This window comes from Perognathus longimembris, chromosome 19 (assembly GCF_023159225.1).
Source record: "Perognathus longimembris pacificus isolate PPM17 chromosome 19, ASM2315922v1, whole genome shotgun sequence".
NCBI lineage: Eukaryota > Metazoa > Chordata > Mammalia > Rodentia > Heteromyidae > Perognathus > Perognathus longimembris.
Window position 1 is genome coordinate 24112945 of NC_063179.1, and position 15046 is coordinate 24127990.

At 36.8% G+C, this 15046-nt stretch overlaps 1 protein-coding gene across 1 annotated transcript in view; it reads right to left on the reverse strand.

Annotated features, from left to right (window-relative positions):
* Positions 1 to 2416: 2416 nt before the first annotated feature.
* Oxct1 (3-oxoacid CoA-transferase 1) overlaps positions 2417 to 15046 on the reverse strand; it is a 141052-nt gene continuing 128422 nt past the window's right edge. Inside the window, exons 16-17 of the mRNA XM_048368417.1 lie at positions 13258 to 13359; positions 2417 to 4219 (exon numbers count right to left, since the gene is read on the reverse strand). Of these exons, the coding sequence (XP_048224374.1) occupies positions 4178 to 4219; positions 13258 to 13359 (144 nt within the window). The 3' untranslated portion in view covers positions 2417 to 4177. The remainder of the gene's footprint in view (positions 4220 to 13257; positions 13360 to 15046) is intronic.

The window sequence follows — 15046 nt, forward strand, 5'->3', positions numbered from 1 at the left end:
TTTACTTTTATAGATGTGTTCAGCTATAGCACTAGTTCAGATGTCCTTGGAACAGTTCTGCTTCTCCACAATATAGTTGACAATGAGGTCATTTCACAATTGCTTCTTTTCTGAAAAACACAGCTGGCTCTGTTTGGTTAGTAGCACTTTCATTGCTGCATTTCCTGAGTCACCAGAATATTTCAATTGACCCCTTTAGAACAGATTGTATCTATGTAATATTCTTCCACAATAAAACATCTATAATCAAATGACTACAATAGCCATTGAATGGTGTGCTCCCTATTCTAGGCCAGAATCGTTTCATTTCATATCCTTTCAGTTACTCTATTTTCTCATCAAAACTAGATTTTTCTCAAATCAAGCATATGTGATACTTGATTTTTGTCCTCTCACCACTTCTTCCTGGAGCTTTGCATTGTTTGTGAACTGCAGGATTTTGAATTGCAGAATTCATTTTGTGATTTCTGTACAGATCATAATAAGTCACAAATTACTTGATCTGTATATAGTTCTATAGCAGGTGCATTTGGCTTTATTATGCATATTTTAGGTACGTATAAAACATTATCTTAAGATTTTACAAAATAATTTCTCATTATACTTATGCTTTTTCTTTACAGACAAGGAACCTAGACCTATTAGGATGATGATATGATGTTCATGTGATAAAAATGAAGGTGATAATGGTGGGAGGGTCACCTGAGCCTCTCATGTCAAGACACACGGGTTCCCTTGCACCATTCATTAACTGCTATACCAAGTATTTAATGATGCTCCCCAAAGTGGGCAAAGAATACTTGGTGAACTCATCTGGCACTGACAGAAAGCATTAGGAAGTCAATATACTTATACCTGATGAGAAAGTAAGCAAAAACACAGTCCATTTTACAACTGATGGTGCCTTGTACTCAAAGAAATATAATAACACAAATCGTCTTGTTTGATATGTTTTGCTGTATCCTAGTTCTTTCTTACGACCTTTGCTTTCTTCCATGAATACTTTTTTTTTAATTTTTTTTGTGGAGGGAGTACTGTAGATCTTACTGAGGGCTCCTCTTTCCATGCCACCTTTCTTATTTAAAGTTAACAGTATCAGCCTTTTCTTAGAGGGTTCAACTAATGAGTCTAGAATCCATGAAAAAAAGTGAGTGCCTAGGAGTCAGGGTTTTAGAGTTATTCAGCTAAAATGATCAAGTACTGCTTGTTGGACCATTGCTTTGGTGTCTGGTGAACTTTCTTACCTGGGTTACCTACACAGGACCTTTCACTTTCACTGCTCAGTGACACTGTCATTTCTGTTTGTTTGTACTTATCCGTACCCATTTGAGAGGTCGGGAGGACAACTTGACTATGCACAAAGGTAGTGTGGACAGAAGGGAACAAAAATAGAACATTTGTCCTATTAGGTTTTAAAGTTTGGGCTGTTTTATGACTTACCAGAGAACAATAAATCTGATTCTATTCAGGGAATTTTATTCACATCTCATTTACTAATTTGGCAAAATCCAACATTAACGCTGAAAGGCTAATTTGATTAAAGAGCTGGCAGACATTACTTCTCTCAGACTAATCAAGTTAATTTTAATGGAAGTAATAATGTCTTTCCGGCAGGTTACTGTGGAAATCAAATAAGTTACCTAGCATATTCTGTGTGTTTTATAAATTATAAAGTGTTTAACCAAAAACAGGTGGTTATCATCTCTTCATTACCTTATTATATACAGCCTAAAGATTCTCTATTTTCTTCCCTACTTCTCCCTAGGAAGTCCTAGTATGTTCGTTTAGAGAAGAGAGTGAATTTTGGTGCTAGATCCCTTTCTCAGAATTTGATGGTCAGAGAGAAGTGAAACAATTGACTTCTCTAATCTCTACTTTTTAAATGTGCATTCTTTGTCAACATTTATTTATAACAAGAGTGGACTGACTCCTCTATCCTATGAAAAGTAACATGTCCTATGAAGCTGCCCTCCGTTTTTGTCATGGGGTAACCAAACGGGAGATTGCCTGCTCATGGGCAAGGCAGCACAGATGCTGGGAGAGCCTAGCAGGAAACATTTCAAAATGGATCAAACCTCACCCTATGACTGGGAACACAAATAATGCATGGGGATCATAAAAGAAAATGTTAGAGAAAGGCAAAACATATTACCATGTTAAGGGTTTATAATCAACTTTTATAGACATGTTTGGTCCTGACAAATAGCAAAGTACAGAATTCATTTACGTTCATTTATTTCAGACTGGAAATATGTTTCTTTTGGTAAAAATGAAGCAAAACAAAAATACTTGGGCAACAACTTAATGAGAAGTGTTATTCTGACATCAATTTTTGGCTCTTCCAACAATGTCTGTTATATTATTCTCAGGTTTAGCCACACCATTTCTAGATTGAGAAAAAGGACAAACACGTGGATCTCTATGAGCTGGAATCTTTATTAAATTTCTTAATGTCATGTAAATCTTTGACCAAGAATATCAAGTCTTCTACTTAGGTTTTGCCAATGTTTAGATCAGCTTTATCTAACATCGAAGTAGCAGACTGGAATGATAAGCAAGTACTTTGAATATATAATAACTGTGAATAATACAATTTTATTCCAAATCACAATTCCAATATAGACATATATTACTCTCATGGACTTTGGACAGTCTAAGAAGGGCTCTTATCACCAGCAATATGCTTTCAACAATGCAGCCAACCTCAAATTCTCTTTTCCATGTAGAATATGTTACTCAGAAAATGCCCAACTTCTTCCTCCAACATTGTACATGTTATGGCTATCACTGTATTTGAACAGCAGTGAGCATGAATGACCACCTCATTTAAAACAAAACAAAAGTTCCTATAATTAGTGCCAGAAGAATGATATATTGTACAGCACTATTACCTCTGTACAGCAGCCAGCTGTCCAGACTGGTTTTGAGGTACCTAAACCTGCACTTACGAAATACTTAGGATACTCTTGAAACAACTCCTCTGTGGGAAATGTTTGGTATTGAAGATACCTCTAAGGATAAAGCAGAAATTGTAACCCTTATAGACCATGGTGACTCACACTAACTGTTCACTAACTCTCCAAAACTGGGATATGTACATCATTATTTCCCCTACCTGGATAAGACTGAATTAATATTACTTTGCTAAGTATTAGATGCAGACTAAATGGAAGACTTTCTGTAGAAAGCTATTCGGTATCTAGAATCTTTTCTGAGAAGAATTGAGAGTCTAAAATGTATCTTTCTGGTGTTTTTTTTTTTAACATTCTACTGTCATTGTGATTACAAATTCATGATAAATTACCCACAATCCTTGTCATCAGAGGAAGTAATGTACAGGTAGCTTGATAATGGTAATAACCCTTAGGATCCTTCCATATACAAAGGAATATTGCTCTGTTTTTAAATGGACAAACTATACAAATGGGTCAATATTTTCTAGCCCTCTTCGTGGAATTAGTCTCGGATTGGGAAAAGCATAGAAAGGTGGCTGGCTGTCTATAAAGGCAACTTTATGGTGAGCTGTCAGCATGAACGGATGCTATAACTTTTGGTCTCTTTCACAAACTCGTCATTTCTTCTCTCTCCTCAAAGATATTTCTTCTTGCCTTTTTGGGGGTATCTATTTAGCTACAGGAAGCACTAGGAGGAGGCAGGATGCACTAGAGAGGCAAAATGTAACCACATAATCAAAGACCCCCTCCACTAAAGTCAGAAGAGAGTGAAGGAAAAACAAACAGTATGAGAGAACTCCTAATCACAAATTCGTATAAATATCCCTTTTTTTTTTTTCAGAACCACTACATTCAATAGTTTAGTGATAAGGAAAAGCACATGAATGAAACTTCTTGGGGCTCATTTTGGAGAATACTGCACATAATTTATCATGCTTTACGAAAATTTGAAGATACATCCCATGCGAGCACCAATGGCAAAGACAAACTTCTTGGCACTTATGAAACAAGTAAGGTAACTGTAAAGTGTTTGCCGTTTTGTTTTCCATTAAAATATCATAGCAAAATTGAGAGAACAATGTCTATATGGATGCATAAATCCTGAAACACTAGAAGAAAACTAGTCCAAAATGCTTGTTAATATACAATGGTGATTACTGATGATATTTCAAATAAATCCTATGCATTGAAAACAGCAGCCTAGGACAAATATCTATTTCACATCAAGTTTTGATCTGCTGCATTGGCATGAGCTTGGGTGAGACCTGAAAAAGGAAAGAGAAAAATAATTAAATTGGGGGTGAGGGGTACACACATGGTATATACATTCCTTGCTTCAATTCTGACACTTTCTGTTTTGAGTTTTTGGTTTTGCAAGGGGCGTGTAAACCATAGTCTCACATGTGTTAGATAGGCACTCTACCCTTGAACCATGTCCCCATCTCGTTTGTGCTTTAGTTTCAGGTAGTTTCAGCTGGTTCATGATCCTTTTGCTTATGCCCCTTGCATCAATGCGGTAATGGACATGCCCTCGATGAAGATGTCATTAACTTTTTGCTTTGGCTGGTCTCTCATTGTGGCCCTCCTGATCTCCAATATCTGAGAAGCTAGATTACAGGCATATGTAAGTGACCCAACTCACAATGCAGATAGTAACCAGCCTTTCCAGGGACATCACCTGAGAATCACTGTTTGGTTTACATTTGGGATATGAATTGGCTCTCAACATTCTTGCAATGTAGCTCCTAAATTAAAGATGACTTAATCTGGCAAGAAGAGGGTACAAAGAAGAACAGAGAGAGCCTGATAAGGGGCCCTGGTATCTAAGGCTTCCACTGGACGGTTACCAGTGGCCAAGACCTATTCTTCTGTTGTCTTCACTCAGCACCTGCTGCAAAGCACCATCCAGCCCAAGCCCTCAAGACAGATAAAGCTAACTTGTAGTTTATGTAGGCTTTGGATTACAAGAATGCATATTACTTAACAGATCTATGATCAACAATAAACCTTATCAGAAAAGCCATAGTTAGAATAGAAAGGACACATAGAGGACTTCAAGTTATTATAAGAAGATGGTATGAAAATTACTCACTACTGTTTACTACTATGTTCAACATACAGTAAATACCTTCCTGAAAGTTTTGAACCAAAGAAAACTGAAAATAAGTCTACACTTTGAGTTGGAAGGAGAAACCCAAGGCTAATCAATCTGACTTAATGTGACAGATCATTCAAAGTAGGGGACCAGCTTCAGATATCTTAATCCATTATGGTAAATAGTCACTGGGTCCTAGGAATAATTATTGGAAGGAAAATCAAGGAAGTTACAATTTAGGTGACTGAATCCCTCATGTATGCAGCAGTGTGACAAAAATGATCATTTTTACCTTCCAGGATAATTAATATTTTGCAAAATTAATAAATGAACAAATAAATGAATACAAGATTGCCCAAACTTCAAAGAGTTAGAAGAAAGGTTCCTAAAAAAGGTTAAGTCATTATTAAAAACTGTAAAAGCAAGCAATGATTGGCTTAGATATGGTAAAATATTTTCAGTTCATTTATAGATAGCTATTGATTTTTCACAATGTCAAGGGTTGATGCTTTCTCTTCTACTTTTCTACTAAAGTCATTTAGAATAAAAAATATGAACCAAAATTTTCCAGGAAAAGAGTGATAAAAGGCTAGGTACAGTAGCTTCTACCTGTAATCCCAGCCACTTGGGAGATGAAGATTGAGATGATAGTTTGAGTCAGCCCAGTCTGAAAGTTAGAGGGACTGTATCTCAACCAACAAGCAAGTGATATTGGTTCATATCTATTAACCCCAGTTACGTGGTAGGCACAGGTAGGAGAATCATGGTTTAAGCTAGTCTTAGCAAAAATTCAAGACCCTATCTGAAAAAAATAAAACAAATGAAGGACTAGAGCAGCGTGTTCAAAGCCCAGAAACAAAAAACAAAAGCATAAAATAGTTATTAGCATTATCGTTGGCAAAGTGGGTTAGAATAAATGAAGTATATTCACTGTTGCCATATCCAAGAACAGATCTAAATTAACATGTAAAATAATGAACACATAATAGACAAAGCAACATCTCACACAAATAGACCTGCAACTCCACTGAGAGGAAAAGACTTTATATAAACACTTAGTATTTTACAAGTGAACACACGTTTTCTTTTTTTTATTTTTAACAACAGAACACCTGTGGAAACATATGAAATAAAATTCTTAAAAAACAGATAGTTTCCAATAGATACTTCATAGCATTTCTCTTGAAGGGAAAAGGGCCAGCTAATTTCTTTCTTTTTTTTTTAAGAAAAAGGATCTTTTTCCTTGATGTTTCAGCCTTATTCTGAACTCTTAATATTCTTCATATCTTCAATGTGAAATCTGACTTTTATTGGAAAAGAAGGTAAAGTTTTATGGAAACTGACTGGTCTGTCTCTTTTGTAACGAAAAATGTCTGCTAAACAACCATTTCTCACTAATCTCCAATCTTCACCAACACCCTGAGTCCAAACAAGCCAATCTTCTTGCCAACATGATCTATAGGTAAATGCAATGCATTGTGATTTAAGTACAGTATATAAGCCAGGAGTTTGTTTTCCCAGCGCACTGAAACCATAGGAGTACACTGTGAGAGTCTAAGGACAATGCCAGTTCATAATCGATATTAAGGGGATAAATTTATTGAATTTTTTGCAGAGGGCTTCTCTCAGATTCCATTGCAAGCACATAAATAAGCAATGCTCTTATTTAATTTTCATATTTTAGGGCTGGGTAGGTGCCAACAGGCTGTTTAGAGATATTCTAATGCCCTTGGGAATGAGAACTGTATCGATTAGCTCTACTTTGTTTCACACTTCATGTCTCAATAAATGATTTATACAAGACAGACACAGGATTTATTAAATAACCAGATGACTAACGCCAGCTAGAATCTGAGGATAAATGAGTGTGTGCACATGCACGTACATGCATGTGCATGCATGCATACATGCAAGCACGCACACTGTCAGCAGGGCTTGAACTCTGGGCTTCACACTCTCATTTGGCTTTTTTGCTCAAGGCAGGTGCTATACCACTTGAACCACAGCTCTCCTGCTGGCTTTTTGGTAGTTAACTGGAGATAAAATATCCCATAGACTTTCCTGCCCAGGCTGGCTTTGACCTCCAGCGTCCTGAGTAAGTAGGATTGCAGGCGTGAGCCAGTGGAGCCTGGCTTTAAATTTACCGTGTTTTTTTTTTTTGTTTTTTTTTTTTTAGTTAAAAGTAAAACAAAAAATTGCCTTGTAAAAAGCCCTTAGAGGGGCTGGGGATATGGCCTAGTGGCAAAAGAGCTTGTCTCGTATACATGAAGCCCTGGATTTGATTCCTCAGCACCACATATTTAGACAACAGCCAGAAGTGGCGCTGTGGTTCAAGTGGCAGAGTGCTAGCCTTGAGCACAAGGAAGCTCAGGCCCTGAGTTCAAGGCCCAGAACTGGCAAAAAAAAAAAAGCCTTTAGATACATGGCAAAGGAAACTTACTTTATAAAACTTCAACATTCATCAGGAAAAAAAAAAAAAAGCAGCTAGCTTAGTTCCCTACTCACTGCATAAATGACGTTGAATAGTAAAATGTCAGTTTCCCTTTTTCTTTCTTTCTATTTGGTCCATAAAATAATTCAACAGATGAGCAAAGTAAAGGAATATGTATTTTCCTTGGCTTGTCATAGCTTTAATGCTGAGGAAATGTGACATGCCATTCTGATTCTCTGAAAATGTATTATTTTTTGATAAACATTTGGGGAACAGATTTCTTTCAAAATGTAAGTACAATGAGAGAAAAGAATACCAAAGTTACCTTATTGTGAAAATGATAAACTCTAGTGCACAAAATAAAGACTAGAAGAGACTTTCAGATTTCAAAAAAATACCATTCTTGCTGATGGAAGCACAGAATTTAATGGTGTATATAAACAACATTTTCTCAATCCATTTATCCACTGAGGGGCATCTGGGTTGATTCCATACCTTGACTATGATAAACAATGCTGCAATGAACTTTGTTGTGCTGGTAGCTATGCTTCCATCAGAAAGAATAATACTGCACCATTCATAAGGAAATGGAAAGACTTGGAGAAAAGTATATTATGCAAAATAAGACAGACCCAAAGAAACAGGGAGCATGGTTTCCCTCATTTGTTGTAACTAGAAAGTACCCATAAATCTACACATAAACACAATGGATGTCAGAAGACAAAAAATGACACTTGGAGATGATAAATTAAACAGGATTTTAAACATTCACACAATGAGACCAATGAAGGAAATTCTTAGAAAAGGGTCACAAAGGGCTGGGAAGATGGCCTAGTGGCAAGAGTGCTTGCCTCGTATACATGAAGCCCTGGGTTCAACTCCCCAGCACCACATATACAGAAAACGGCCAGAAGTGGCGCTGTGGCTCAAGTTGGCAGAGTGCTAGCCTTGAGCAAAAAGAAGCCAGGGCCAGTGCTCAGGCCCTGAGTCCAAGCCCCAGGACTGGCAAAAAAAGAAAAGGGTCACAAAGGCTTGCTAACTATGTGCACATAATCACATAAAATGATGTTTATGGAAATAAACTCCAAGAAATGGAAACAAAAGGTGTTTTGTTATTTTTGCTTTCTGGGATTTTTTTCACCTTTGTCATTGTTTTTGTCTTGTATCTAATTTTATCTGTCTTGGGGAGGATAAAGGAGAGCACAGTGGATTAAAGGGTGAACAAATGCAGCAGAGATACTCACTAGACACTATGTTGAAAATGAACTACACAACTCATGTGGAAAGAAGATCAAAAGGGATAAACTGGGAGAAAATGAGGGAAGAGGTAGCACTGTTAAAAAAGAAATGTACTCATTACCTGGCCTAGGTAACTATAATCCCGCTATCACCTTTACAATAAAATAAACTAATTAATTAAAAAAATGACTGTGTGTCAAAGGAAACATTCAACAAAGTGACAAGGCACTCTACCAAATGGGAGGAAATATTTTCAAATCACACGTCAGATAAGGGAACTAAGTCCCCCTTACAAAGTCAACAGATACAACACAAAAGTGAGAAGTGAACCACTCAATCAGAGTGGCCAAGAAATCTATGAAAAGATATAAAGAAGTGTGAATGTCAGTAGCAGGAGAAATGTAAACCAAAGCCACAAAGAGACACTGACTCCCATTCATTAAGGGTGACCAATATTAAAAAGAAAAAGCAAGTGTTTATGAGGATATAGACATCTTGGAACTCTTGTTAAAAATATTAAAAGGCACAGTGATTAATAAGGAAAGCAATATGAAAGTTCCTCAAAAAAGTAAAGCTATAATTACCGTGTAACTCAATAATACAAGCCTGGATTCATGTATAAGGAACTTAAAAACAAGTTCCCCAAAAGATATTGCACTCATTGCAGCACTACTTACAATAACAAAGAGGTACAAGTAACTAGAACATTGATTAACATGAAAACTAGAGACTGAGGAAGGCATACAACTATGGAAAGGTATCTCATGTTCATGGATGGGAAGAATCAATATTGTTAAAATATACATAATACTTAAATTGATCTACAGATTCAATTCAATTCTTATCAAAATAACAGTAAGCTTGTTCACAGAGCAAGACAAAAATCTTAATGACACAGAAAATCTCAAAATTCAAAGTCATCTTGAGCAAAAAGAACCTAGCAGAAAACATTACACCATGTGACTTCAAAATATGCACTTTTTTTGGTAATTAAAACACATGATATTTGCTGGGCACTGGTGGCTCTATGTCTGTAATCCTAGTTATTCAGGAGGCTGAGATTTGAAGATCGCAATTTAAAGCCAGGCCAGGTAGAAAAGTCCTCATGAGACTCATATCTCCAACTAACTACTCAAAAACTGGAACCGGAGCTGTGGCTTAAAGAGTAGAGCACTAGCCCTAAGCAAAAAAGCTCAGGGATAGTGCTCTGGCCCTTGGTTCAAGCATCATACCCCCCCCCCAAATTTTTTTCCATTAAAACAGAAACTATGAAACCACTATGAACAGAGATCATCGATGCAAATGTATGCCTCTACAGTCACCTATTCTTTGACAAAGGTGCTAAGAACCTGAACTGAAAAACAACAACTATTTTCAAATAAATGGTACTGACAGAACTGGACATTCACATAGAGAATAACAAAGCTCAATGTGTACTAGATTAAAGATGTAAATATAAGATCTGATATAAGGGAACTGTTTTAGAACATTGAAATGGGCAAGAACTCTTTTAAGACTCCAAACAGGAAACAAAAGTAAAAGTAGACAAATGGAATTCCAACAAACTCAAAACATCTGCGCATCAATGAAATAATGAATAATAAATTGTTTATCTGACTTACAGAATGGGAGAAAATATTACAAATATTTTCAAAGGTCAATATATGTTAATATATGCATGATAAAAGGATATATAAGTAGAACATATAAAGTAACAATTCAATAGCAAACAACAAAAACAGAAACAACTAATCTAACTTAAAATGGGCAATGACTGGGTGCTGGTGACTCACATCTGTAATCCTAGTTACACAGGAGGTGGAGATCTAAGGATTATGGTTTAAAGCCAGCCTGGTCAGGAAATTCCAAAACATGTTGGAAGTTTATCTGTGGCTAGTAGAATACCAGTTTTGAGCACAAAAGCTCAGGGGCGGCTGTGCTCAAGCTCTGAGTTCAAGCCTCAAGACTGGCGCATGCGTGCACGCACGCACGCATGCACACACACACACACACCATTAAAGCAAGACACAAAAATGTTTAACAAGTTGTATATTCAACATCACTAATCATCAAAGAAATACAAATCAAAACCACAGTGAGATAATTACCTCATGACAGCTAGTTTGGCTATTACCAGAAAAATACATTGTTACCTCAAGAGTAATGTAAAGAAAAGATAACCAGTGTTTATATTATACAGAAGACTATACAGGAAAGAGATTCCTAGTAGGAGTATAAATAAATAAGCACAACTAGTATAGAAATCAGAATAATCGTTTCTCAAAAATTAAAACAACCATTTGCCAGTAATCCCACTACTGGGTATGTAGACATGAGGAAAGAAATGAGTAGGTCAAGGAAAACTGTGTTCTCACAGTCAGTACTGTTTACAACTTCCAGGAAATTGGAACAACCTAAGTGACCACCACCTGATGACCACCAGTATCTACAAAATCCTGCCATTTGCACCAACCAAGTATGCAGGAGGTACTATGAGAAGTGAATAAGTCAGGCAGGGAAACACAAGTACCATGTGATCTCACTCATGTGTGGAAAAGACAACCTCCTAGATGCTGAGAGGCTTGAGAGAGCAAGAGGGAGGGAGCCATGGAGAAAAGCTGGTCAGCAGGTAGGACGGTAGGATGTGGCAGTTACACAGAAGTAAGAAGTGCTGGCCTGTGCTGCCAATCAGAAGGTGATATTCTCTGAATCTCAATAAAGCTAGAAAGGATTTGGAAAGTTTCTATCGTAAAGAAAGAATAAGGGGCTGGGAATATGGCCTAGTGGGTACAGTGCTTGCCTTGCATACATGAAGCTCTGGGTTTGATTCCTCAGCATCACGTATATAGAAAAGGCTGGAAGTGGCGCTGTGGCTCAAGTGGTAGAGTGCTAGTTTTGAGCAAAAACAAGCAAGGGACAGTGCCCTGAGTTCAAGCCCCAGGACTGGCCAAAAGAAAGAGAGAGAGAGAGAAAGAGAGAGATAGAGAGGGAGGGAGAGAGAGAGAGAGAGATTAAACGTTTACTCTATTTGAACATTAGACATAATATATATTGAAACACCATATGAAAATCCATAAATATACGTGCCTTTAGGTAGCACTTTAAAACAGTAGTAGTAGTAATTTTAAAAGCCCATGATACAGAAGTGTAATAGGGTCCACAGAAATAATTTACAATGTACAAAGACATAGAAACTAACAGTATTTTTGCCAAAACAAACAAATCATCTTTTTTTATTTTTGAGTTACATAAATAAAAGAAGAACTAGGTAACTATGATCTTTTGTTTTGTTTCTTTGTGCACCAGAAAACATTTTTTAAAAAGAACAACTGATTCAGAATGGTTTGCTTTTATCACTGGAATAAGAAAGCTTCAGTGGTTCAAGTATAAACAAATCTCTTGCCTTCCCCCTAAGGTTACTAGAAAGCTAATTAAAGATGTGCTTTTCAAGGAAAGAATTATTGGGAGATTTCCTTTTTTCAAAGTGAAATTCAGGAAAGGTTAATAGACAAAGACCTTGGTACTGTTCTAAGAACAGTTATTCTGTGGATAATGAATTATGCAACGAAGTTGTTTTAAAGAAATTCGTTATACACTGATAGGTGAAAGCAAAGGAAGTTAGATATGGAATCTATGCACATAAAATCGAATAATTTTTGTTAGGTCAGTTTCTCCAAGATGAATAGTTGCAACATTAATATATTTTCCTCTTATTATAAATGTATAGCATTGTAATTACAGTAGGTGGATTCATGGAAAAGTTGTCCTAGAATACAATGCCTTTCTTTTGTGTTTCAAAGGAGGATCACCTTTCCTTTGTGTAGCTTCAGATATATGGAGTGGCTCTGCTAATCCCCAAGAGGTGGTGTTTGTTGATTTATGAACCAGCACTTGTTTTAACAGGGAAATTTTTATATATTATTATTGTTTGGCTTTAAAGGGGAATTCAGGAGTTTCTTAAAGGTGGACTTTCTTCTATATTCACTTGCATTCTATCTGAGTGTTTCATGCCATGTGATTACTTCAAAGACAGGACAGAAGTATTCTGTGATTGTAATCTGGCAGTCTCGGAAGCCTATCCTTTTACTATCATCCAAGGCTGGAATAATAGGCATAGATGTGAATAAACAGAAAATTACAAATCTAGACTGGTTTAAGAACAGGAAGTGTCATTTCTTCCTGGATGGTTCAGGTTTTTGAGGTCATCACTTATAATCACAGCTCATGTATACTAAACAGCAGCAGAGTTCCAGGAACTTTGCAGAGAATAGCTCAGGCTTCAAGCTCACCCTTGTTGCTAACAGCTCTTGTGGCTCCTCCCACTACTCTTTCTTATTCCTGAGCTAAGCCCTGGACCAACTGTGTGTCAGACTTCTGCTCCTTGCTTGCCATCTGCTTACCTTTCCTTCCTCTCCTGTTTACTCATGGCAGAGATTAGCCCTTCAAATGCTCAGAAACAATTGATTCCTGTCCTGTGAATGTCCAGTGCTCAAGGTGAGTATAGCACAACCTGGCTGGGTTTGGGCACAGACACTTACTGCAAAATCACACCCAGTGGTCTTCTTTATGTCATCCACTGTCAGGTCTTCCCAGAGCTCAATCAGGGTCAGCCCCTTCTTCTTATCCACGTCAAATACAGCCTGCGGGAGTATGACAGTTTCCATCAAAATAATTACATTATAATATAACGCAAATATTCTCCTGAGTTCTTTTTGTTGTTGTTTGTTTTTTTTTTTTTTGCCAGGCCTGGGGCTTGGGACTCAGGGCCTGAGCACTGTCCCTAGCTTCTTTTTGCTCAAGGCTAGCACTCTAGCACTTGAGCCACAGCGCCACTTCTGGACTTTTCTATATAGGTGCTGAGGAATCAAACCCAGGGCTTCATGTACATGAGGCAATCACTTTACCACTAGGCTATGTCCCCAGCTCTCTCCTGAGTTCTTAACAGAGAAACAAGATCGAGCACAAAACACTTCTGAAAATCAGCAGTGATAAAAGAAAGTCAACTACTGCAAATGTAACTATTAGAACTAAGTACCAACAGCAAGTAGTTTTGGACAGAGGTAGTCCAGGAAAATAAGTAGTACAGTGTTGACTATTATGGTATTTGTTTCTATTGTAACCAGTTTTTAAAAACTACCTTCTCTTAAGGCTAACACTGGTATATAGACAAGGAGGTGGTTAATGGTGATGCAAAGGAAGAAAGTAATGAATAATAGAGAGAGGCAAAGGAGATGTAGAAAGGGAAATGGATAGGAAGGATGAAAAAGTTTGTAAATGCTGCTGGGTAAAATTACAGGAAAAAAATTTAAGACCTAAGAGTTTTTACAATAAAAGAAGTTATCCAGGTTTTGAAAGACCTGTAGTTGCATATTGTAAGAAACCACTATCCCAAATTATGATACAGAACAGATACATGAGCAAACACATTCCTTGAGCCATGCCTAAGACATAGTACAGGCACACTCTGACTCATCTGTGACCTAATTTATGTGCAAATCCAGATCAATGCCATAAAGTAATTACCACCTCCAGTTGGGTTGACAATTTTTCTCCCTAGAAATGAAACATTACTGGGTCTAGGGATGTTTCTTTTCCCTGCTGGTTTGATTATCTGGGTGATTTTAGTGGAAAAGAGAATTTAAATCTAAGAGGAAATATTACAGAAAACTTTCCTTTTGTTTGTACATTTTTATGTTCCTAAAATAAAAAAGACAAGTTTTTACAGCAGAAATACTCTTCCCTAGAGGGGAAGAAATTGGCAATTTAGGAATATCTATCTATCTGATTAGCTTGCTTCATTCTAAAATGGAAACATAATTATATGGATACTTTTTGTTTGTGAAAAATGTGTCTGGAGCATTACTCAAACTGATTTTCTTTTCCTTGCACAATAAAGAACTGTAAATTTATGAGAATAGAACAAATAAGAGAAAAACCACCTCCGATTTAGGGAGACAATAACTGTGGTATCCTGAACACATGACTTTAGTACTCAGAAGGATAAAATGTACAGAGATATGACTTATTAATTTAATTTTAATAATTAAAATGTAACCTCTTTCTCAAAGTCTAGTTTCTACAATAAAAAAAATTGGAAGCTAACCATATATTTTTTTATAAGAGGGAAACTTATTTAGGAAGACTTGTATTTAATGGTATAATGTATAAACAAACTGAAGAAAATTGAGAGAAAAGTCTAGCAGCCATAATACAGTGTTCAACTATCAATACCAATGCCAGAATGACTGTATCTCACAGATAATGTGACTTCATCCATAAAGGCTGCTTTATGACCAGGCAGTTAACCACATCCCCAGTGCTGACAAG